Below are 25406 nucleotides of genomic sequence, written 5' to 3'. Positions count from 1 at the left end.
AAAAAAAAAAACAGATACACTTAAACAGGTGCTGACATAAAGACAAATATATTGTGTGTGGAAAACACATATTTAACATCTGTGTTTATTTTTTTTACCAACATGAACAAACTGCCAATCTTTGTTTGGTTGTCAATTTCTCCACAAGCTTGTAAACCCCCCTCATTACAGATCTCCGGAAAAACCACAGCAGCAGATCAAGATGTTTTTTCATGGTGACCTGTCTGCCACAGGCAATATTAGTCACACAATCTTTGTAATTTTTTGGGTAGTTTACCTTATACTGTGATGAGGCTTCACCATAGCCATCTCTGCAAAGTACTCATTCAGAATTCATACAGAATTCCAAACTACTAGATAATGAGTCATTCGCCACAGCACCTTAGTCTGGTAAGATCTAAGAGATTTCTTAGACTGACTGTTATCTGAGACAAGATGTATTTACCTGAGGGAGAATTTCGGTCCTCCAAATAATATTTTGACAAATGGATGCACCTAATGCGTTTCCTTTAACTACCTGTTAAGCTAAACACATCTGGACCTTGGAGGTGGCTGATATATTATTGTCCAAATCCACACAGCAGTTTGTACTTTCAGTGATAGAATTGATGTTGAGGTGATGTTGTTGTGCTGAATATTAGGCATTGAACATTTTGCTTTTGCTCATGTTTTAATGTCCGCCTAATTTAGTAATTTGCATAATGGTGCCTTTTTTCCTATCAATCCAAAGTCACTTAGAGGCAAGGATAGCAGAATGGTATTCTGATCTCTGGCGTCTCACTGTATAATTTTCCCATTCCTGCTGATGGCTGTGGTTGGCAACCATTGTAACTGGCTGGGTGAATAGTGATTAAAATGTTTACATGGGAAATAGGTACAGAAAGAGGCCCGCCAATGAAGACTGAGCTTGCAGCTGGCTGCACAGAGACAAATGGCTCCACGGCTGATGTCTTTTTAACTATGTGCTTCGTTTGCAAAAAAGGCCCCACTCAGGGGGCTGGAGAAACGAAGGGTTAGGTAGTGATGCATAAAAATCATACAAGCCAAGAAGGGTACATTTTTTGTAACGTTTAATACAATTTGTCATGGATGAAGGCATTAAGAAACATACAGCACTCGTTTGAGTAGCAAGATGGGTCCAAGTTCAAATCTGTGGTAGCATCCCTGTTAACAACTTTTTGCATGAAAAGCAAGAAATAGGGAAATGACCGGTCCTGTCCATTAAAATTAATATATTTTTCCCTGTATAGCATTGCGTTTTACCAATCTTTGGTGTACACCAATACAAATGTTCAGTTTTAGCATTTACTTTTCTGAGATAAGATTAATATCCTCAAAAAGTAGTGACATAACTCATCATTTAAAATGGATTCTGACTCTACAAAGCAGATTTGGAATGAGTCTGAAAGCGTCTAATTCTGAAAGGCGAAAGGTCATAAGAAGGCACTTCACCTTGGCTGAGCTCACAGAGCAATTTCCCCACAATCGGTCCAAACTTGAACCCATGACCTGTGGGAAGAGAACCCATCACTGTGAACAAAACAGGCCAGTCATCAAACATAAAATTACTTCATGATGCTTTATTTGCAAAAAAAATACAATATGCACCTTGTAATAACCTTGTGAATAACCTTCCTGTCCCCTAGTCTATCTGAGTGAGGCGAAACATTGAGCTGTGCATGAGTGAGCACATAAAAGAGAAGAGGAACAATTGCTCTAGCTGTCACTGTGGATCTAAGTGGACCTGGGCCAGACATTAAATTAGGAAGATTTGTCTTTCTTTTCGGGATGAGCTGATGCCACAAGCTCAGGAGTGATATCTGAAACGGGGGGGTACTTCTGAAAGCAAGATCTACACTTCTTTTTGCTAGGCGGTTTGAGTGAAAAATGGGGAATGTCAGCTGGGTTTTTGGAATGCTGTGTGTTTGCTTCTTGACAAAGGTCTTGGAGCCCTGAGGATTTTGCCTGGCTTTAGATTCATAAAAGACCAGCTCTGACAGTTTGGGCACGTGCCCCCCCATCCCCTGCGCCTTGTCTTCAATGGTTGGCAAAACCTGCTGGGTGACTTTGTAACCATGGTAACCCCTAGCACTTGTGCCTTTCTTTGATGACAAGGGTAGAAGGAGGAGGAAATGCGAACAGTTTTTTTTTCTTTTTTCTTCTAAATATTAGCCTCAGTAAGTGCTCTCATACAGCACTGTACACTTATCAAAGCAGAGAGGCTAGGACACAAATGATTGTAAAGAGCAAATCCTGTATCATGTGACTCAAATTAATCATTTAAATGAACACATCTGTAATGCTCCTGATTTCACTAGTGAAAGGCAAGTGGGGTCAGGATGTAAACCACTCAGTTCAAATCCTACTTGCCCTTATATTGATTACAAGGCTTCTCTGACCCACAGAATAAATCTCCAGAAGAAAATATCCTTTAGTCCAGCTGCCCCTCACTGCATTGCTTGCCACTGCCAGGTCCTTTAAAAACTATTAAGAGCTAAAATTAATTACACATATAATTAGCTCTAGGAGGCGGCTACAGGAACAGATGGAAAAAATGCCTGGAGATCCCATAAGCCCTCTGGGAGAAAGCTTATGTCACACTGAAGTTAGGGACAAAGAGATGGAGACGAATCCCAACTGCACTTGGCCAGCCCTTATTAGAGAGTAAAAAAAGGGCCAGACCCCAATCCCAAGTTTTCACCCTTCACAAAAGACTTTGAATTAAAATCGAATTAAAAGTTTGGTGACATTTCCTTGTGTACTGTAGCTATAAGGTTGAGCCCAAGGCTTTGTTAATGTGCTGAACAACCTGCCGACTTGTTCCGTGACTATGGCATGTCTAATACAATATTCACATGTAGTGCACTGGCCTTACAGGTGTCATCAAATGTAGTAGGTTGTTGAATTGGGACAGTGTCTTACTACATAAGATTTCTCATTACACATAAAAAATGTTTTTCTATCGCTCACCTGAGAACCCTGCTCCAATTACAATGTTACTGTAGGTGGGATGGGAGTCCAGTATGAAATGCTGGTCTGGAGTCATCTGTGAAAGAAATAAAAAGATTACAGAGGAGAAATAGTGGAGTGAGTCATAGTAATGACAAAATAGGGAGTAGAAGAGAAAGAGTGAGACACAAAAGTCTCACAGTAAGTGTACTCAAGTTTACTGGAGAAAAAAACCCACTTCCATTTCGGAATCGCCACAGGGCTTGAAAATGACACACTGTGCCTTTATAAAAACTCCACTGAGGTAAATAAGGTGACCTTTGTGGTATCCGATGCTGTGCAGGGACTGCAGTTAGTGCAGCATTCCCAGTAATGTTTTCACTTTAATGTGCCAAGTTGAAAAAGGTGATGCCTCCTATTACATCACAAAGCCTTACTTAATCATAATGTTTCCTACTCAATATCTTATTTACATTAACAGGAGTACTTTAATGTTTGTTGTATCACATGCATGTGGTCACTATTGTTTTTTGTTGTGCCAAATGCTTTTCTAGTCATCTTCATTTTTTATTTTTGCAATTCACCACAGAGTTCCAGCCACACTGTCTTTAACACTGGTCAAACCTATACCATGCACAGGTCAATAAAAAAAGCTCAATATGAACTGTTGTTTCTCCAAAATTATTTTTACAAAATCCTTTAGGTAGACTAGGAAAACAATATCTCTCAAAATTACTAAATTTTGAAAACAACACAACTGGGGGGTATTCCAGAAAGCAGGTTGTGCAACATAACCGGGTAAGTTAACCCACCAGCTGATTCACAATGTTGCATCAACCCACTGGCAATGTTGCTACAATGCTGGGTGTCAGCTGGGGAGTTAACTTACCCGGGTATGTCATAACCTGCTTTCTGGAATACCCCCCAGGTAATTGCTTGTTGTAAATAATAGGCTGTACCTCAACCAAAAAAATATTTTCCATCTTCCTGGAATTGAAAATATTTGTAAGCAGTCTGTTAAAACAATAAGTAAAGAGGCATTTTGTATGGACTGAAACAACAAGAACATTAAACAGTAGCACAACTGATTAAACAGATGCACAGACCTGAGCAAAATGTCAAAACAAGAGAAAGAGAGTGGGTGAAAGAGACATGGAGAGAGAGAGTGATGGAGAAAGAGCAAAGAAGAGAAAGCACAAGGTGGCAGGAGGGAAGGACTATGTTGCTGGTTGAGGCTAGCACCACTGACAGTGTACATGCAGCTCTCCACCACGGCAGGCACAGGCACCAGGCCAGGGAAACAGCGGGCGACGTAGCGCTGCAGGATATCAATATCCTCTCTGTCCGTCTGTCTGTCCCTCTCATCTGGCTCGATCTCAGGGCCTATGTGGTAGCACAACTGCAGGTACAGACACACAAAGGATTGGATATTGAACAGATAAAAGACAAAATAGGACATTTGACACCGCATTATGCTGTAGAACTCGGGGCGGGCTGTATACGATGATGGACAGATGATCAACAGTAACGTAATCAACGTCACCAAAGAGCGCTTGGGTTGAATTCGTTTTCAACAAACAACATATTACGTTGCTCTGATTGGTTGTAGGTCTATCCAATTGAGCGAAGAGGCATTTGTTTTACGAGTTCGGTTGAAACATGCCCCATAGTCACAGCCCAACAGAGAGTTATCAGACTCATATTCTGACTAGAATTATGAGTATGACAACGTCAGTCTAAAAGCAACATACATGTACAGTACATGTACTGTAGTTTTCCCTCACATACAGTATAAAATGCCTGAGCCATGCACATCTACATGGGGCCATCTCAACGGTGACTTTAGCTCATGTTAAATAATGGGATGTGGCTCAGCCATCTGTCCCCCCCTCCTCTGCAAGCATGTTAGGTGCTATTAGTCTCCAAACCTCCTGCTGCCTTGCCTTGCCCAAAAATAGAGATGCAATGTATACAATAACCCCACCATTGCAGAGACAACACCTCACAAAATATCAAGATTCTTCTTAAAATAAATTGAGTGTGTGAACTACTTCTGATTTCTTTTTTTTTAAACAATGTATTTATTGTTTTCCAGTTTGCAAGTCATATCAAATTGAATAACAACAGAGCAATACACAGCAAACATTTTCACCCTGTTCCCCCACCCATAATAATAGTGTAACTAAATGTTAAATTAAAGACAGATAATAAAAAGAAAATAAAAAGAAACATAAAAGCATATTTTACACATTGAATAATGGGTGTTTTTTGTTGTTGTTTTTCCTACTAGTCAATGTACATAATCAGATAGTTGTCCTACTCCCCCAGAGCCTGTTCTTGCTGGAGCAAGTTACCAACATTAGTATTATGCCTTAAGAAGTACCTAAAAGGTCCCCAGGTATTATCAAAAACATTTTGTTTACGTCTAACAATATACGTTATCTTTGCCATTGACATGTTTGAGGCCATTTCTTTAACCCACATACCAATTCTTGGGCCATCAACACTTTTCCAATTAAGAGCAATTATACGTTTAGCTTGTAATATACACATATCTATGAATCTGAACTCTTTGCTTTGTAGAAGTGGTATGGTAGGATATAAACCAAGAATAAAAAGTTTGGGATTCAATGGTAATTTCTTTGATAAAATTTGATCAATCATATTAACAACATCTTGCCAGAAGGTTTTCACTTTCCCACATTCCCATATACAGTGAAACAGTGTCCCCCTTGCCTCATCACACTTAATACAGGTATCAGGAATATTATCATTAAACTTATGCAATTTCACAGGAGTTATATATGTACGCATCAGCCATTTATACTGTAGGAGTTTTAGGTTGCTGCTGATTGACTGCCTCTGTGCCTCTTTACAAGCCTCTCTCCAGTCTTCTAAAGATATTTCCTCCTCTATATCTTCATTCCATAATCTCAGTTTTGATTCTGATGATTCAATAGATCCAGACACAAACAAGTCATACAGAGTTGAAATTAAACCTTTGCCATAACAGTGTCTAGTGACTGCTACTTCTAATGCAGAAATGGTCGGTATATCTAATGAATGGTTTTGAGATGAAGATATAAAACTCCTAAGCTGAAGATATCTGAAAAAGTTATTATTTGGAATGTCATATTTGGTAGATATTTCCGCAAAAGACATAAACACTTCATCCTCCTCCCTGTACATGTCTTGTACTTTCCCTAACCCCTTTTCAGCCCATAGTTTAAATCCTCTATCCTTTAGCCCTGGTTCAAAGTTGGCATTACCCCAAATAGGACTGAAGCGTGAATGGGACAAATTTATATTCAAATATTTGCAAGTGTCGAACCAAACATCAATCATATTCAATATAATAGGGTTGTCTGTATTTTTCTTCAGATATTTACGGCCTGCTGAGTACAAGTACAGGTGCAATGGTAAACTCGGTTTAACAGAGCAGGATTCCAAATCAATCCAAGCAGGGGGATTTCCGGAAGAGAAGTAAAACATGATCGACCGCAGTTGAGCTGCCCAGTAATACCATTGGATATTTGGGCATTTAAGGCCGCCTCGATCATATGGTAGATAAAGTAAAGATAGACGTAATCTGGGACGTTTATTTTGCCAAATAAAGTTGGTAAACAGTTTCATGATTCTTGTGAACAAGGACGAGGGAGGGGGTAGGGGGATATTCTGGAACAAATAAAGAAATTTGGGGAGTATATTCATTTTTAGAATATTAATCCTGCCAATCATTGAGATAGGTAAGGATGTCCAACGCTCTATTGAAGAAATACTAGCTTGCAGAATTGGGTCATAGTTTATCTGAGCAATCTTATTCACCTCAGGGACAATTTGTATTCCCAAATATGTAAAATTATCTGTAGACTTGAAAGTAGAAGCATATACAGGACTATTTTTCCTCTCTGTTTCATTAAGTAGCATTATCGATGATTTTGAGTAATTAACTTTATAACCGGATATTTTTCCAAATGTTTCAATAAGACTTAAGAGCGCTGGGATAGATCTATGTAGATTTTTAATCATTAATATTACATCATCGGCAAAGAGCGCTATCTTATGTTCTAAATGACCCTCTCGAATTCCATAAATATCGCTATGTGACTTCACCGCTATAGCAAATGGTTCAATTGCAAGGATAAAAAGCAATGGCGATAAAGGGCTCCCTTGCGGGCAACTTCGACAGATGTTAAAAGGTTTGGAAACCTTACTATTAGTCAAAACTTCTGCAGTAAGCCCTGTACAAAGCAATCTAACCCATTTAATGAATGTATCTCCAAAGCCAAATTGTTTTAACACCTCAAACAGATAGGGCCATTCAACACGATCAAAAGCCTTCTCTGCATCAAGTGAAAGTAAGGCCGTGTCTGTGGCCTCTCTCTGACTGTATAAAATATTGAGCACTCGTCTGACGTTATGAAAACCCTGTCTCCCTTGAATAAACCCATTTTGGTCTTCCCCCACCACCCTAGGTAGAAGATCCTCCAATCTTCTTGCTAAAATTTTACAAAGTATTTTTGTGTCTGAATTTAGAAGGCTAATTGGACGCATATTTTCACATTTTGTATTTGTTTTCCCTGGTTTTGGAAGTAAAGTGATTAAGGCGCCCCTCATAGATGTGGGGAGAAGACCATTCTCAAAGGATTCCTGAAACATCTCCAAAAGGGGTGATATTAATTTGGTTTGAAATTTTTTATAGATATCTATCGAAATGCCATCTGGGCCGGCCGATGTAGCAGCCTTCATACAGCCAATCGCTTCTGCAATTTCCAATACAGTTACATTTTGATCTAATGCTCTACTTTCTTCTTCCGAAATTTTGGGAATATCAAGGTTGTCTAAGAATTGTGTCTGCGTGTCCAGATTAGGAGAACACTCAGAGCTGTATAATTTCTCATAGAAGACTCTGAAGGTCTCATTAATCTCTGTCGGGTCCTCTAAAGTCCTACCACTTGGGGCTTCAATACAATTAATAGATCTTTCTGTTTGTTGTTGTTTAATGCGCCATGCTAGAAGTTTTCCGGGCTTTTCCCCCTGATCATAGTAGGACTGTTTGAGTCTCATTAAATCAGCAGCTGCTTTGTTAGCTGCCAATTCATTGTACTGAGATCTAAGCAGTAGCAGTTTTGAGTGTACATCCGTAGCTATATGTCTGTTATAGTAGATTTCTGTTTCCAGCTTTTTAATTTCCTCATCTAATGTCTTCATTTCAAGTCGTGTAGCCTTTTTCTTTGAGCTAGTGAAAGAAATGATCTGGCCCCTAATAAAGGCCTTGAAAGCCTCCCATCTTGTACTAGCAGAGGTCTGGGACTTGTTACATTCAAAATACAGGTCTATTTGTTTATCTAAGAAATCTACGAATGTGGGATCCGTAAGCCATCCCGGTTGAAAACGCCATTTTGGGGGATCATTCACTAATTTAGTATCTTCATAGGTCAAGGATACAGCTGCGTGGTCAGAGAGGACTATACTACTATAATGACATTCATCAATTTTGGAGACAAGTAGTGCTGAAACTAAAAAGTAGTCTATGCGTGAGTGAGTTTTATAAGTGCTAGAATAGCAGGAATACTCTACTGCATTTGGATTACCATGTCTCCAGATATCCAACAAATTTAATTCCTTCATAAAATGGTGTAACGCCTTTCTCGACTTATTGTGAGTATCATCTAAACCAGTCGACCTGTCTCTTGAAGAGTCTAACGTGCAATTAAAGTCACCAGCTATTATGTATTGTCCGGGGAGATTTGATGCAGTCAGAAATAAACTATCATAGAATTTAGGGTCATCTTCATTGGGACCATAGACATTTATCAAAGTTATGGTTTCAGATAATAGCCTGCCCTGGACCATAATATATCTACCTGCAGAGTCCTTAACTATATTTTGTACCCGTAATGGGACAGATTTATGAATTAGTATCATAACCCCTCTAGCATGAGTGGTGTAGGGAGCAGACAACACTTGACCCTGCCATCTTCTTGTTATTTTGGAAACATCCTCACTCAACAGATGTGTTTCTTGTAAAAATATTACTTTTGATTTCAAGGATTTTATCCTGCTCATTACTTGTTTCACCTTTGTAAGTTTGTTCAGACCCCTACAATTCCACGATGTAAATTTTATCTTACAGCTATCCGACATTAAATCCAATATGTATTAATGTATCCTTAGGAACCATTTTGGTAAAGTACATTGACAAACCACACCCGAAAATAAGAGAACAAATAATAACGTAAAACAAAAAGCCCCCACCCCCACCCCCATACGAACCTGAAGTCCATGCGCTCTGAACCTCCCCTCCCATCCCACACTTTAAGCTAACGATAAAGCGAGTTACTAACTTTTTCTTCCTTCTCTTAAGCTCTAACTAGCTTTCTCATTTTTCCTGAATACTAATCACACATAACATAAGTAATGTAACATTGAGCTATGCAACATTTGCAACCTGTAGCCTGGTCACTAGACATATTATAAAGTAAAACCGCCTGAACACATTTAACACAAACCTGAAACCCGCACATGCAGGCTGGAGAGCGGAGAAAAGGGCAAAAAGTTCTTAGCCTAGCCACATAAAATCCACGATGCGTTGTAGCCTACGTCCAATAGGGCTAAACCAATGTCAACTCTGTCCAATGTGTGCTCCCAAGTTGACGATAAATGTCACTTCACCTTACCAGTGTTTGGGTGCTTAAACAGTGTCTCTCATCCAAATTTAAATCCATTGTCCACAAGAGTAACGTTACATTTTAACGTATGTTAGCCATAACAGCCTAAAGAAGTGATGCTCAGTCCTGTCCGTGTCAAAGGGATAGGCTAAACAAAAACGGAACAATAATAATTTCGTGGAAATGGCTATAAAATAAAGTAAATTTAGTAAGGCTACTGTGTTACTTTCCTGTCGGAACCTTTCAGCGGCGAGCCCGACTCATTCTTTAGTTCAAAGGGATTGAATAAAATGGTCCACCTCTGCCGGAGTTTGAAAGGCGTGGGATCTCTCTTTGTGTGTTACCAGAAGCCGGGCTGGAAAGATGATTCGGTGTTTGTGTATCCCCCTGTCTCGTAGCTTCTTTCGCACCTCATCGTAGTCGCGCTGCATCCTGTGCACACCAGCAGAGAGGTCCACATAAAAACGAACCGGCTTATTCTGGTACAAGACCTGTCCCTTGGTTCTAGCTGCCTTCAGTACCCGCTCCCTGTCTTTAAAGTTCAAGAACTTCATGATTAAAGTCCTTGGATGAGCCGTGCGAGAGTCAGTGCTTGGCGGAGCGCCTATTCTATGAGCCCGCTCCACCACCAACCCCTCTCGTGGTTCCATGTTCAGAGCCTCCGGTATCCATTTCTCCAAAAATTTAGTTGCATCCTGACCCTCAGTCTTCTCTGGTAGCCCCACCAATCTCACGTTGTTTCGCCGACTTCTGCATTCCAAATCATCAACTTTGTCAGCAAGGCTTTTGACTGTGCTTTCCAGTTTGCTAACTTTGGATGTTAGCTCGTTAACGTCATCTTCCGCATCAGAGATCCGTTGTTCGGCATGCTCTATGCGGCCTGTGCAGTCCTGTATCTGTTTTTTTATATCCGCAATTGTTGCTTGCACTCCATCAATTTTTTTATAAAGTCCACTTTTCAAGGACAATATGGCTTTCATGATATCTTGATTGCTATTCTTGTCTGGATCTAATATTTCGTCGTCTGCTTCGTCAAGGTCATCCTCGTTAGCCATATTGTCAATCTGAATGTTGCTAGCCTCCTCGACCTCCAAATGTTCGCCGTCTTGTCGTGCTTTCTTTTTCTCTTTCTTTGCCTTGTCTTTAACATTTTTTCCTGACATTTTAATTGTGGATACTCTTATACACGTGTTGCGTGACTTTTGACAATATTTTGATTAGTATTGTAGGATTAAATTACATTCCAGCAGTAGAGCTTAAAATGTGCGACCTCCTAGCACCTCGCCATACCCGGAAGTCACTTCTGATTTCTATGGTATATTATTGTGTTGCCTGGAGTCAATACTACAGTACGCACACATATTCTATGAATCAATAATACCTTTCAAAGTGTATAATTCTCTTCACTAATTTTGAGTGTAAAATAAAATGGCAGACAATTGTATTTATAATCTTTGCACAAAGATGTAATAAACATCCCTGAATAGGGAAAATATGGGAAGGTGTGAGCAGGAAGAAAAGACAGTAACATCGTGTCAGGGATCAGTAACGCGGCACTAGACTAGGCAAAAGCCACACTCACCTTCATTAGCCCTGGGTACTCATTGGATGGTAAGCCATAGATGTGATGATTGGACTCTTCGGACTCAACTTGAATGAAGCAAGGGAAGCGGCGCTGGATGCTGTAGGATCCAGGGACCTTCTCCTTCCAGTAGCACACGTTGATTTTAAACACCTAGTTGGGGTAGGACCTCTCTTAGAACAAAATACCAAGCTAAGGATAACTGCATTTGGAGGATGCTACACACTTACTTCACATAACTGCAGACATCATTACCATATTTATATAGATCTACCACCATTACCATATTTATTCCCTTCTACTCTAATTCAACGGCAATTACTAAAGTGGCACTGTAAGCAACTAGCCAAGAATGGGGTGTTAAGGAAACGCATACAGAATCCTGCATTCTCAGAGAGAAGGTAATAATAAAGACACAATGACAGAGAGCTTTCGGTTAGATGAACTAACAGACACAGCATCATTCCAGGAGACCTCAGCCGGCACAACAGAGTGGACCATACAGCCTTCTCATACACCTCATACTTTTCTATGAGCTCACCCAGCCATGGCATTCCCTGGGCCTCTCACTATCCTGAATAATGCAATTCCAATACAGACTCCATTTTTCCTTAAATAACTGCCAAGAATTTCCATCATCTTTTCTTTTTAGGTGGGTAACATATTGCAAGACTGGTTAGCTGGCTTGGTCTCTCCCAAAACCAGAATAAAAAATATATTCTTCTTGGGATAGTTGATTTGCGAGCCTGTTCTGTCTGTGGAGAAGCTTCTTCCCCCTGCTTTGCTAAAGGAATCAAAGGAGTGGCAAGTCCTCGATTGTTAGTCATATAAAACTCAATTTAGTAAGTTCTGAGTTGTTTTTCAGTTTTGGTCTAACTGTTAGTTTATTAGCTTCCCATTCATCAAGACGTACAAGTATATGAGGAGGACATACTCTTCTTTTTTGGAAGCTTTAGCATTTTAATCAACACAGTTGCCACCTTGGCATAGCTTCACAAGTATGTTCATAAATATATTGAGTGTACAGCCTGGTAAAGTGTGGGAGTTCTCCGTTGTATGCTATGTGTGAAAATGAACAAATAAGTTAGTTCTTTGCAAAATCATTGGCAAAGGAGATGAAGTTTGGAGTCTACAATGTGAATGCGCATTCCTAACCAGCAATTAATTGCATTTACATACACAACGTTTGTATGCAGTTCTTTGCATCCAACCTTCAGCAGAATTCACCCTAACACTAACCTGAACCCTTATCAAGTATGCACTGTTTTAAAACTTGTATCATTTGTCTTTCCTTAAACAAGACAAAAACAGATGACTGCAACAACATGACGGTGTGAATGGCTGTGAGTGCTTGTGGCAGGATATCAGTGAACTGCCTGTAGGATTATGTACAGTTGCAATCAAAATTATTCAACCCCCATTGCACATTAGGTTAATTGGCAAAATATAAAATTGCTTAGCTGTTTATAATAAACAAATTACACAAGAATTTTAGTTTAATGAAACTAATATTACAAGGGTTTTTATCCAAATTCAATACAAAATGCTACTTTTAATAACTAATGAATTTACTGCAGTATCAAAATTATTCAACCCCTTTATGACAAGCATCTTCAGTGCTTAGTAGAGCACCCTTTTGCTGTTATGACCTGCTGCAAACGTGATGCATAGCCAGACACCAGCTTCTGACAGCGTTCCTGAGGAATCTTAGCCCATTCCTCATGGGCAATGGCCTCCAGTTCAGTAAAATTCTTTGGTGTGCGTTTTGCAACCGCCTTCTTCAAATCCCACCAGAGATTTTTGATGGGGTTCAAGTCAGGCAACTGTGACGGCCACACTAGAATCTTCCATTTCTTCTTCTGAAACCAAGCCTTGGTGGACTTGTGGGAGGTATGCTTGGAATCATTGTCCTGTTGGAAGGTCCAATAACGCCCAAGCTTCATAACAGAGGGCATGATGTTTTCCTGAAGATTTCCTGATACTTAACTGAATCCATCCACGCTGCAGGTTTCCAGTGCCAGAGGCAGCAAAGCAGCCCCAGAGCATCACTGAGCCACCGCCATGCTTCACTGTAGGCAGGGTGTTCTTTTCAGCATATGCTTCATTGTTCTTCCTCCAGACCTAACGCTGATCCATAGGCCCAAAAAGTTCCAGTTTTGTCTCATCGCTCCACAGAACAGAATTCTGAAACTTGGTGGCTTATTTATATGGTTGTCAGCATATTGGAGACGACTTTTCTTGTGTTTTTGGATCAGTAGTGGTGTGCGTCTTGAAAACGGGGCATGGAACACTTCAGTGTTTAGTATGCGCCTTACTGTGCAAACTGAAACCTCAGTGCCTGCTGACGAATTTGGATGAAACCCATGGTAATATTCGTTTTATTGAACAATTTCAATTGTCTTGTCTACTTTGTTTATTACAAACAGCTGAAAAATTGTACAATTTGCCAATAAGCCTAATACGCAATGGGGGTTGAATAATTTTGATTGCAACTGTGGATGTGTAGGCAAAATGTATTTGCATGCCACACTCCATATGGCTTCCATTGTATTGGGTTCTACCTCATCAGTCATGTTATATGGTCGGGACTTATTCCATGAATTTATGCATCAGTTACTTAAGGGAAGGTTATCTGCAATACCTCTCTTAATTCCAGAAGACAGGGGTCTCCCACTGAGCCCTTATGCTAAACCAAGTAAACAATGTTAGTTTGCAGCTTACTTACTGATGCACTAGCCTGGTATTGACCAAGGCTTGGGCTATTGTTTGATTTAGGATACCTGTAGTGGGAGGTGTAGCCCAGTGTGGGAGAGCAGGTTGTTGGCCCAGGATCCTGCTGTGATCACCAGGCTCTTTGCGCTGTACGTTCCGCTGGCTGTCATCACGGTAACCAATGAGCCCGGCTTGATGGCGTTCACCTCCTCACCATCCTTTATGACGCCACCCATTCTCTGAAAAAGGCCCTGGCAACACAGACAGTCAATATTTAATTAACTATAGGAAAATCTTCAAAACGACCGTGTCATCTTACATTGTGTGCATCCAGTGAGTGATACATGTTCTGGATACAAATCCCAAATGATAGCCTTCTGTAAGGCTCTGTCACACCATAACATTCTGGTTAACGTTCTCTGAAAGTTATAATCGTTCAATTTAGAGCGTTTTAGGGCGAGGTGGACACATCTGGCGTGTGACTAACGTGTGACTAACGTGTGACTAACGCATGACTAGCGTGGGACTGACGCATGAGGAGCATGTAACAGCAACCAAGTAAGACACCCCTGAAAACTATTTGCGTGTGAGGACGTGTCACTGGGTTGCGACGAAGTGTGACCAAAGCAAACGATGAAAACAACGTTTGCTTTCGCAAACGATGATTAACAACCACGCTCGGGTAACGACTGACTAACGATAGCCAAACGCGTACAATGTTAGTCAAATGTTCCACAAACGTTCATCAGCGTTATCCAGCGTTTAAACTTAAACGTTGAAGAACGCTGGTCTTCATGAGAACTTTTGTGCATGTTCAAAACTTTGTTTTTGGACCAGCGTTCTCCGACGATCACCAACAATTACCAGCGTCACCAGCGTCTGCACCATGGACGATTACCAACGTTTCCTCTAACGTCATTGAACGTTGACAAGAACGTTATGGTGTGACGGGCCTTTAGACATTTAGTCTTGCATACATGTTAGAATCAACCAATGTTAACTAAAGAAATCAAGATACTTGCAATGAAGTTGGAAAAATTTCTGCATCCATCTTAATAACCTAAATAGACAGCACATGTTTAATTTAGCTACACCAAAGCATTTCCAGCACCGAATATTGTAAAGTTACCCTTTTCCCTACAGTAAGGGTCAGTTAAAGTTTAACAGGAAGCCACATGCACCCATGAGCGGTCAGTCCAGAAAAGGGTTAGCCCAGGACAGGGCGGCTCAAACCGGACTGGAGCGGGTTGTTTTCTACTGGATTACAGCTTTATCTACTACGGCATCTATGAGCTCTCTGATTTTTTTAGGTGAAGTGTTCTGGGCACAAAGGTCGGTCTTCAATAATCTAAAAGATTAAACTGTTATCAAGACCAGGGCTAAAATGGAGGAACCTACATCCATCCAGACACCAACATAGATCTCAGATTGCATGTTGTAGGTGTAAATACAGTTCAGACAGCCAACAACACCATTAATTTTAAGTGTTGGACCAAGCTTTCTGCTTGTCTGGTGAAATGTCAAGTTGAGTAAACACACATTCAGAAGAGAGCATGGGCACAACACTTGTTCTCACAAATTTGGAGACTGGAGCCTGGTCAATGCTAGTAGATACTGAGACAGACTATTGATGTAGAATTGAGATATTCACATGATGCACAGTGGTAACTATTGAGGCCTCTATTATTACAACTATTGACACATTGAAATTCATGCATCATCGGCAGTTGGCTCAAAAGAGGAAAAAGCTGTCTAATCAATACGTAGAAGACAGGATAATGGTTTTGAGTCTGCAACTGAAACAAAACATTTGTGTTGCTATTTTGTGGTTGATTTGGCAGTGACTGAAGGCTGTATCTGTAGTGCTTTTCTCATTTCTGTTTGAGCCTGAATATGTTTTATTAATTGCTGACAATGTTTCTATGCAGTTTATTAGAACAGTGAAACATTAGATTTTAGGTTTCAGTATATCAGATAAGCATTCATCTGATACTACAAAGTCTATCATTTCCGATTATGTCTATTGGCTAGTTTCATAATTGGGCTTTAGATAACAATGAACCGGGGTGACATCATTGATATACTCGTACTTGATGCTTCCATGTAATATATTATTTCAATATGTTAGTATTGACTCTTGTAAGCTTTTAGCCATTATTAGGCTTGATGAGCAAGAGATTACATCTGGCTCAGATGTCCAAATAATGGGTGCTAATGAGTGTAATTCCTAATTACAAGGAATTCCTAACGTCTAATTGGATACAGATAAGTGGATAAAATGGGCAATTCACAGGTACATGCAAGGGTAATTTGTAAGAAAAAAGATGACAAAATCCAATCATGCCCTGAATAAAGATAGTTTACCACAGCATGTGGTTTTTTATCAAGAATTGCTCAATTTCTTGCTGTCACAGCCAAGTAGTCCATGAATCTGAAATCAAATTTCTTTGTGAGTTTATGGGAGAAACTAACGCTGTAGCTTTTCTCTTGTCTCTGGTTTTTGAAGCATACGCCTTTGAAGTGCTCCCTGATTTCTTAAATAACTAGAGGGATAACCAGAGAGTTGTCACCTCTTCTCCAACATCTACAAAGTTGCAGCTAAAGTAAGTAAGCCGTCCCCTTTTAGCATTTTGAGTTTTTAACTGAATTCTAATATAATTGTGTCTCAACATGTCATAAGAAAAGATGGCCACCACTCTCAACCCACCTGGACAGCTTTGAGTGCACGGTCAGCATACAGCACCCCTGCTGTGGTGTCGACAAGAGCTCCGTTTCCCTTGGTCAGGTTGACAAGGGGGATATGCTTGCTGAACTCATCACCCGGGAGGTTCACAGTAGGGACGTGGTTTCTCTCTAGAGTAGTCTTGAGGAGCTGGAACTCCGTCCCGTTCTCTGGACCCATGACGAGAAGCCCTGTGCGTCTGCAAGAGGGATCCTCTCGTTAAAAGGTAGACTCAGAGATGTCCTATTCACAATGCCGTTTCTTTGTGTTTCACATTCAGTAAGCTATTCACAATCTGTGCCATCTTGTTACTCGCAACATTGTTTCACTTACTGGAGTGAAATGAATGATGAAATTAAATGTTCGTTTTTCATTTCACATTTATTGTCACTTGTTGTTGTAATATTTTATGCAAAACATGTTATTTGTATAGAAAAAAAACTACTAAATAATTTCAACAAATTCAAAAGCATGCCATACACCTACTGTGAATGTGCGGAATACACGTCAATATTCGGGGGGGTCCCCATATCGCGATTGTTGCGCAATACCGATCTAAATTTGCTCAATATGCAGTAGGCAAGGACGGACTTGGAGTAACAATAGGCCCTGGACTTTGATCCAGACCAGCCCACCAGAACCGGCCCCCGTAAAGGCAACCACAGTGCCCTGCCAATAACTAACTACCAACAATCTGAAGACAGATCTTAAAGTGAATGTGAGTATAATTACCATTGTAAAATAAGAGTTACAGGATACAAAAGTTCACAATTACAGGGCCCTGTTCTCTGTCCCTGATAAGGGACATGTACTTGATTTATGGTTGGGTTGGCCTTTTCCTTCAGTGGCAGACACTGCTCCAACATCTGTCGATAACCCATAAGGCTCAGTCAACACCCCTTGACATCTATCTCCCTCATTAGACTTGTGCATGTATAAGTGTGTCTATGTGTGTGTCTACTTGTGTGAACACATACATTGTGAATGACAGTGTCAAACCCAGGTAATTACATGCATGTCAGATCATAAAATGTGATGTATGATTCCATACAGCATGTTGTGAATGAGCAAGTTATGAGGTGGGTTATTATGAAGGTTGCAACCTTGTGGGTATTTGTGTTTGTGCGTAAGATACAACTGTGCTCTTGTGTGTCCGTGTGGTTCCAATGAAGGGATTTTGTTGGTTGGTGTCCAGATCATCTCTGGCATGATTGGCAGAAAGCATTGCTCAAAAGGTTTCACACAGCCCTATCCTCAATACAGTGAATTCTGTATTTCTCACTGTAGTGCAGTTTTTTGCCCGTTCAAGGGCATCGGTGGACTTCAAATGACAAACCCTCAGTCAGGCACCATGGCTGAGTGTCTCAGGTATATGTGTGCTTGCGAATATAACCTTGATACTGCTGGTCTACTGTATTAGCCACCTCCATACATAATAAGTCATTTGTTTTGCAGTGCACTGATTGTGGCATTTGTGTTCACTGATCGTTGTTGGAATGCAATATTTCTCAAAAACTTCTAAGTTGCTGAAGGCTCGCTTTGATTCCCACTGTTGTATTTACAAGCACAAATCTCTTTTCTCAGGAAATTAAAGAGTAAAATGAAAAATCCTTGTTCCATATTGGGATTCAGAGGTTCTGTCTGGGGTGATTCGCTGACGCAGAAAGTAATGAGAAAGTCATCCATCTATGGCAAGCACAGATTGAGTTGCAGCTCGTATGAACAAAGCACATCAAATGTGACAAATCTCAGTGTTCTGTTAAAGCTATTGTGATGTTCCATTAACACTTTTCTGAGACAGAGCTTACCACTCACCTGTACAGTTGAACATTGGTTTCTTTCTCCAGCTGGGACCAGAGCTGATAGCTCTCCTCCATCATATGGACGTAGAAGTCGTGTTCATAGGCCTTTCGGATAACACGTGTCTGGCCATGAGAGCTTCCTCGAGAGTGAGGCAGAGGAAACTGTGACACAAACAATTTATAAGCACAAGATACTTTAATGCGTTGTGTTGATGTGTTCGTGTTTATGACATTTAAATAATTAAATTCTTGATTTACTGTATAGATGTACTAACTACTTCCATCTCCCTTGACAGTACCGCTTCAAAGTCTATGTCGCCTATAAAACAGGTGTCCAACTCTTCTGAATTGTCGTCAAGCCCACTAGTTTGATTTGGTTAATGAGCCAAAGTTTAAGCCTAATATACGATCGGCACAACTTAATATAGCCTACTTTTTCGGGGTAAAACACATAACACAACACAACAAACTAGCCTACTAACCTGCTCAAGTAGGAGAGTTTTCTTGTTCTTTTTCGCCAGATGATAGGATGTAAAAGAACCCTGTATACCGGCTCCAATTACTATACAATCGTATAACTCATGTGACATGTTTGAGGTCTAATTTGTAGTAGGCCTATGCAACTGCTTTACTTTCCTTGGCGCGGTGGGTCAAAAATAGATTCCCTACTCAGGCGCAGCTACAGAATGATTCCGATGTCGGGGAAGGAGTGGTGGGTGGGACTTGGGCCGCCCATATAAGTTGTTTTTGTTTCCACAAGGGGACATTTTGTATAGCTGTTATTGAAATGTATCGCATTGGAGCCAACCCTGTCTCTACTTTTCAACATAGTCTAAAGAACGCAAAAGACTGTTGAGTAACAGGTAATGTATGCATGGCTGCCAACTCTCACGCATTGGCCGTGAGACACACGCATTTCAACCTTACGCCACGCATTGTATTTCTCACGAGAAGGCAAAGCCTGGTTGGCTTTGCCTTCTCGTGAGAAATACAATGTCGTACAGTAGTCTAACGTTGTAAACAGTAACACCCGTGAAAAACTTGTCAGTTGACAGCCCTACGAATCGCTCCACTCGTCTCTATACGTCTATGGGCCTGCCTATCCACATTGAGCTTTTTTTGGTACAAAATTCGGCTAGGCTGCATCTAAAACATACCACAAGTACCACAAATACCAGCAGCAGTTATAACAATTTGAAGAAAAAATAACTATTTGCATTACTATTAATTCGAAAAAAATAATGTGTGGTATTCATTTAGTTGCAATACAACATCTGGCATAAGTATTATTCATGGTCTTTCCCTCTTGTTCATTTGGCCATGTGCATTGCAGTTACTTTTTTTGCATTCCTAAAAATCTCTTCAGCCTGTTCTGCACATCTCAGAATAAATAGGTCTTTATCTTTGCTGTGTGAGAGACTCAGGCATCCCATTGATTTCTCTCTCCCTATGTGTGGACAGGCAGAACATCTCTGAATGAGTCTCATTTGCAATCGATCAGCGCATAGATAGCTCATCCCCACCGACCTCTGACAGGACAATAAAAAACTATGTGGTCCGGTGAGTCAGAATCTTTGAAACTCACACTGCACGCAACCAAACTGTGGTACTTTTAAATAGTTGAATAACATTGTTGAGAAGTTTGAATCAAAAACATACAATATTTCTCCAAATCCAGATAACCAATGGAAGGTGGACCAACCTCAAATGTTTAAGTGTTCCACGTAAGTAAAAATACCATACTACGACTATCTCTTAACCAAAAGCAAATCTGTGCCACATACAAACCATTGTTTAAAATAATTACTACACCTGTAGACTTTCCAGACACCTTTAAAAAAAAGACCCACGGCAGCATGTATTATTTGTACTCTTACAGCCCGAGAAAACGTCTGCCCTATGTAAAGGTAGTAAAAGTAGTATAGCTTTGCTATAGGGGGTTTGGCTTTACTGAAGCTGTGTTCCCGCATGTAACACAGGTCTGTGGACAGCAGGCATAGCAGATGCTTCTTGTGGTATGTCAGGCCTGGAGAGGGTCAGCTGGTCACATGCCCCACCGTTCTGGCCTGTCACACACAAATGAAGTGTGAGCCTCCTCACAGCCCCTGTCCTGCTATATCACACTACATTAACCAGAGAGCCCACATCCATCCTTTTCATAGGAGACACACCTGATGGTGGTCACGTCTCACAGCATCAATTCTAAAATGGCTGAAACAATCTCACCGGCCCCTATTATATTTGGATTATTTTGCTGTTTTGAACCCATACATTTACTGTAAGCCTCAACCCCTTGGTCATTGATACACTTTTCAGAAAGGGCATTTCATTCATCAAATAATTTTTTATTATAATTACTTGTGTTGGCTTTGTTATTTAACGATTGACAAAACAAACTGTAAAAAAATCAATCCTCACCTTTTGATTTCCCCAATTAAGGTTAACCCCCATGCCTGGACCTCAGGTGACCTCAACATTTCCCTCTCCTGGAGCTATATTATGTAAATGTCTTCTCAATTATGTTTGCCCTGCAATATAGCAGTTGTATCTGCTTGTCTTAGTTTTATCATAAAGACCAAAGAACTGTAGGCAGCCAGACATGCACCAGTTAGCCTCTCGTTAGTGTAAATCCTTTGATCTCAGCTCCTCTGACTTGTTAGAGGCAATCCTACCACAGACTAGACCTATGTCTGTAGCTTGGTTGTCTGACTGTGTTTTAAATGTAGGAATCTGTGTTTCCTGCCCATACACTATGGAGTTATATACTTGCATGTTGAGGGTGTCCACGGGATTTGTTTGCAGCCCAGCATGTTGTAAACTAAACTCCCCAAAGGGTGGGATTGAGCCATCCATGTGTTGTTTATGACTGGTGAGCCTTACTGGGACACTGAAGTCACCATCTGCCAGCAGGGAAAGTTTATTCCCTTGGAGCACATGGCAAAGGATTGCTGCTGAGGCCCAGCAGTTCTGCCTCCCCCCGCCCACAATATGATGAACGGCGTGCCTTTTTGCTTTAAAAGGACCGCTGCTCTGCAGCAGTATACACACTGCTGAGTCAGGATGTCCTAGCAGCTATTACCATGTCTCAACATCAGGAACTATGAATGGAAAAAAATGATGCTGTACAGGTTTTTGTGACTCATGAATAAAATAAATTGTCAACATCTGTTTTTGAGTCATTTTGCATAAACATGTACTTTTGTGTGATGGCCATGGCATTATATTGTTTTTATGTAGAGCCTCACAGCCTTTAGAAAGTAGTATAGCTTGACTTATAGGATTTCTGTTAAATGTCTAAAATGTGACCTTTGTCATGCCTGTGAATGTTCTCTATTTTTGCTATATAGATTTCCACATATATAGATACATTGTCACCCTGATCTTTGAAAGAAACACAGCTCCTTTTAAAACGTTTTTTAGAGGTCTACATAATTACAACTGCCAGCATCGGTAGACGTCAAGTACTACTCTAGTGTTATTTACCTGACATTTACTGCAAGCAATTTATTCCAAGTCATGTTTAAATATCAAGTACCTCTTTTAAATATTCATGATTGCCCTTACCAACAGCAGAGGATGCTCGGGTCTGTCTAATGAATAACTGAAGACTCATGAATATTAAATTGCTTGTGCTTTTCTCTACTTGGCTCTCTGAGGCAGTTTCAGGTAGGAGCTTTGCCAGGAACTTTGTTTTAGGGAATTAGGTATTCAGTAAATCGTGAACATTATTCGTTGACCTAGTGCCTATGATGATTCATAAGGTAATGGACACAAGACAAGGAGAATGTCTCTGGCCAGTTTCTGACCTATATACGGTGATTGTCATCCCCAATGGTTTCTACATTCTGGTAAACTCATTTGACCAGTAAATTTAAACCATCAGTTGTGAAGATTTCATGTAACGTCCTTGCTGTGGCATCATTGGTAGCCATTCAGATGGCTGCTCTTTGGAGCACAAGTACTGTATGTGTGACCACTGAGGGAGAATGGGATAACCTTTACATCTGGAGTGTGAATAACTGGATAAAGGCTCTTGTTGCTGTTTGTGGAGGTGGTCTTGTGTATTTTGGTTTTGCTCACACCATCAGGCATTGACAGAGAAGCATTCCTGACCCTTTAAGCAAGGGTAACTAGCTAATCTGTTCACAAAGGACTGCAAAGCTCCAGCGGTTAATCTGTCTCCTGGTGTCTTCCTCAAAAACCATAGATAAAGATTATGCACATCAATGCAGGCAAAAACAGAAACAACACACATACACAAACACACATCTTCATGTAAAATGTGTGATGTATATACATATCTGAAATATTTATTAGCCAATAGTATTACCTGCATGTATTACATATATACTGGAATGCTGCACATTCCATCACCCGCACTGAATTGCATATATCATGGTAGCTGGAGTCTCAATTGGGGGAGGGGTAAGACAGATGTCAATATCTCTCCCTCTGGAACCCCCTCACTCCCCACACAGGCAAAGATTCACACATGAAAGGTCGGCTACCGGTATGTCCCTGCCTGATTTATGAAGCTTGGAAGTCTTTATTTAATCACATTGACCATTCCCAGTTAAATCCTATCACAGTATAGCATGGTACTAAATTACGATAACGTTGTTACTTGCACATAAAAGCACTAACCTTTCACACAATATTGGAATGCACTAGCCCATGATTTAGGATTCATATATTTTTGTAACCATAACACATTAAATGTAATCTACAAGAGTTTGAAACGTAATTTTATGAAACCTGAATTTTATGTACCTGCTTACATGGCTTATTTCAGTCTTAGTGCATTAGTGCTAAAGGACAGTCATGCAACTTCAGTTCAGCGCAGCCTGTTTCAGTTTTCAAAGTGGAAGTATAACTGAAAGTGCAACAAGATGGGCAGCAGTTTGTGAACAGCAGAGTCTTCCTGCTGTGCCGAATAATGCCATAGGCTGGTCCAAAACGTCAACTGTGAACTTTGGCCTTTGTCTTTAATATGTAGCTGAAGCATGTTGTTGCAGATGAGATTTTTGTAGTGTGTGCTGTATACCAAGACTCTTGTGGAGATAAACTCCCAATTGGGAATATGTAAGGGGGAGGAAGAAGAGTGTGAATGCAATAATGTTGTTGTTGCATTGGGTAACTGCTTTACAAGATGTAAAATACTGTCCAAAAATATATATACAATATATTTATTATAGTATTCTGTGTAGAGATACTTCTTCATGTCTGATGAAGAATGTATCAATTCTGTAAGACATAATTGGCAGGGACTGTAGCAGTTTAGTTTGTGTTTGGGATATGGGTCTGGGTATAATGTATAAACGTTTCTTGATACTTTGTCTTGTCAAATTATATATTGAATAAAACAAGAGTCGTGACCAGATTCTCTTTTCCATGCTCATTTAGAATTTCAGGGGAAACGGATGCACTGGAGGTGAGCATCCATTGTACTTTACATGTGCACTTATGAAGTGTCAGAGTTGAGATTGTGAAACTGTTGGCCATGCAAAATAAGTAAATTAAACAAAATGGATTTGTCTGAAACGGGTTATTTTTTGAACAAAGAAGTTGCAGGTTCAGAGGTTTCCATTTTTTTCTCAACCACATTTTTTTGGTTGAACCAGTCACACAGCACAGAGTCACCATGTGAAACAATTATTCTTTGGGACAGGTGTCGCCATGGTGCAAGGCTCTCCATTCCCCTAAGCTAAATGGTTTTTGCCACCCCTTGCATTTATCTGAGAGACAAAGCATTCGCACGTCTGTAGAACAAATATCCGGTCAGTGGTGACAAATGTGTCCCTGGGGATGGTGGGAGATTTTTGTGGATGTGAGATTAGGGTTTGAGGCCTTGTGACTCTCCTTTCCCAGTCCAGGATCAGGGACCCTAGAACAGGCATCTCTCCTGACTAACGGCAGTAGCGAAATCTGGCTATGCAGGTCATAATATGACTTGCATAATATGACGTGTGGTCACGGTGTAGTAATGTGCTGACCAAGTGTGAGAGAGAACATTAGCAATCCTCCCATTGTAAAACACAAGTGGAATTCCACCTGCATACCTTTGTGATAGACTACAGAGTTGTTGATGCAACAACAATTTATTTGCGGCTTTTTCCATCAGGATTTTAATTGTTGGAATTCATTAAAAAAAACGTTTCTGTCTTTGAATCATCTGTAAATATGTGTTTAATTTAGAATACATTTCTTCCTGGATTAGTGTCACCATTGATCTCCATGTTATCAGGTTTAAATGAAACCACCATAATGTACTGGTGAAATACAACCTTTGCCATTAAACAAGAAGCCATGTCTGTTGAGGCATAAAGAAAAGCTAGTAAATGAATGAATGGGAATTGCCATTTTTTATAATACATTGTGGAGAATAGACCCTTGCCTAGATAGCTTGCCCCCCCCCCTCCTGTTATTTCCTTGTCCTGCCTGACAGGCCTTGGAGCTAGAGTAACTTCATCAGGAAGTGATGGTTAATCTATCCTTGGTGCTGAAATGTATTCAGGGCCTAGAATGCCTAATAGAGTTGGCGAGAACACTTTTGCTTATTAAGACAAATAAGCCCCTGTGGCAGGGGAGCTGTGATTCAGGACTGGTTTTCTCCTGCTGAAAGAAAATTGGGAAAAGTCATGCATTATATATTATAGTGATACATCTCATTCACTCTTTCTGTTCTGCATTTGTTGTCAAAACCAGGTTGTGTCCCATGTCATAAAACATGCATGTGACCACTGATAGCAAAATTGTGGCAGTCCATATTTTCGCAAACGCTCTCCTGTCTCACAAAAAATACCTTGTTGCTTTTATGATTTGTAGTAGCATTTCCAATTTCCCCTTTGTTTACTGGTTTACTAGATTGTCTTGATGCATGCAGATGAAAGACTGTGAGTAGATGTGTTTCCAGTTTGTCAAACGGCCATTTATTATGTTACGGATAACTCAAAAATATCCAAATTAAA

The 25406-nt window shown here is 40.3% G+C and overlaps 1 protein-coding gene and 1 long non-coding RNA gene across 2 annotated transcripts; one reads left to right on the top strand and one right to left on the bottom strand.

The window, feature by feature from the left end:
• Positions 1-1053: 1053 nt before the first annotated feature.
• pipox (pipecolic acid oxidase) lies at positions 1054-19160 on the bottom strand. The gene is made up of 8 exons (XM_084674020.1): positions 18921-19160; positions 18452-18600; positions 16622-16835; positions 13983-14165; positions 11203-11355; positions 4199-4348; positions 2971-3046; positions 1054-1509 (listed from the first exon to the last, which is right to left on the bottom strand). Exons 1-8 carry the CDS (start codon positions 19026-19028, stop codon positions 1379-1381), a joined length of 1164 nt encoding a protein of 387 aa, XP_084530146.1. The 5' UTR covers positions 19029-19160; the 3' UTR covers positions 1054-1378.
• LOC146257468 (uncharacterized) lies at positions 19146-21602 on the top strand. The gene is made up of 4 exons (XR_014729925.1): positions 19146-19301; positions 19900-19998; positions 20117-20162; positions 20878-21602. It is a non-coding gene; the product is annotated as an uncharacterized LOC146257468 (long non-coding RNA).
• The last annotated feature ends 3804 nt before the right edge of the window (positions 21603-25406 follow it).

The sequence above is a fragment of the Hypomesus nipponensis genome, chromosome 15 (genome assembly GCF_054491055.1).
Source record: "Hypomesus nipponensis isolate SF chromosome 15, ASM5449105v1, whole genome shotgun sequence".
NCBI lineage: Eukaryota > Metazoa > Chordata > Actinopteri > Osmeriformes > Osmeridae > Hypomesus > Hypomesus nipponensis.
Note: the sequence above shows the minus strand (reverse complement) of the source record. Positions and strands in the feature narration are given on the sequence as shown.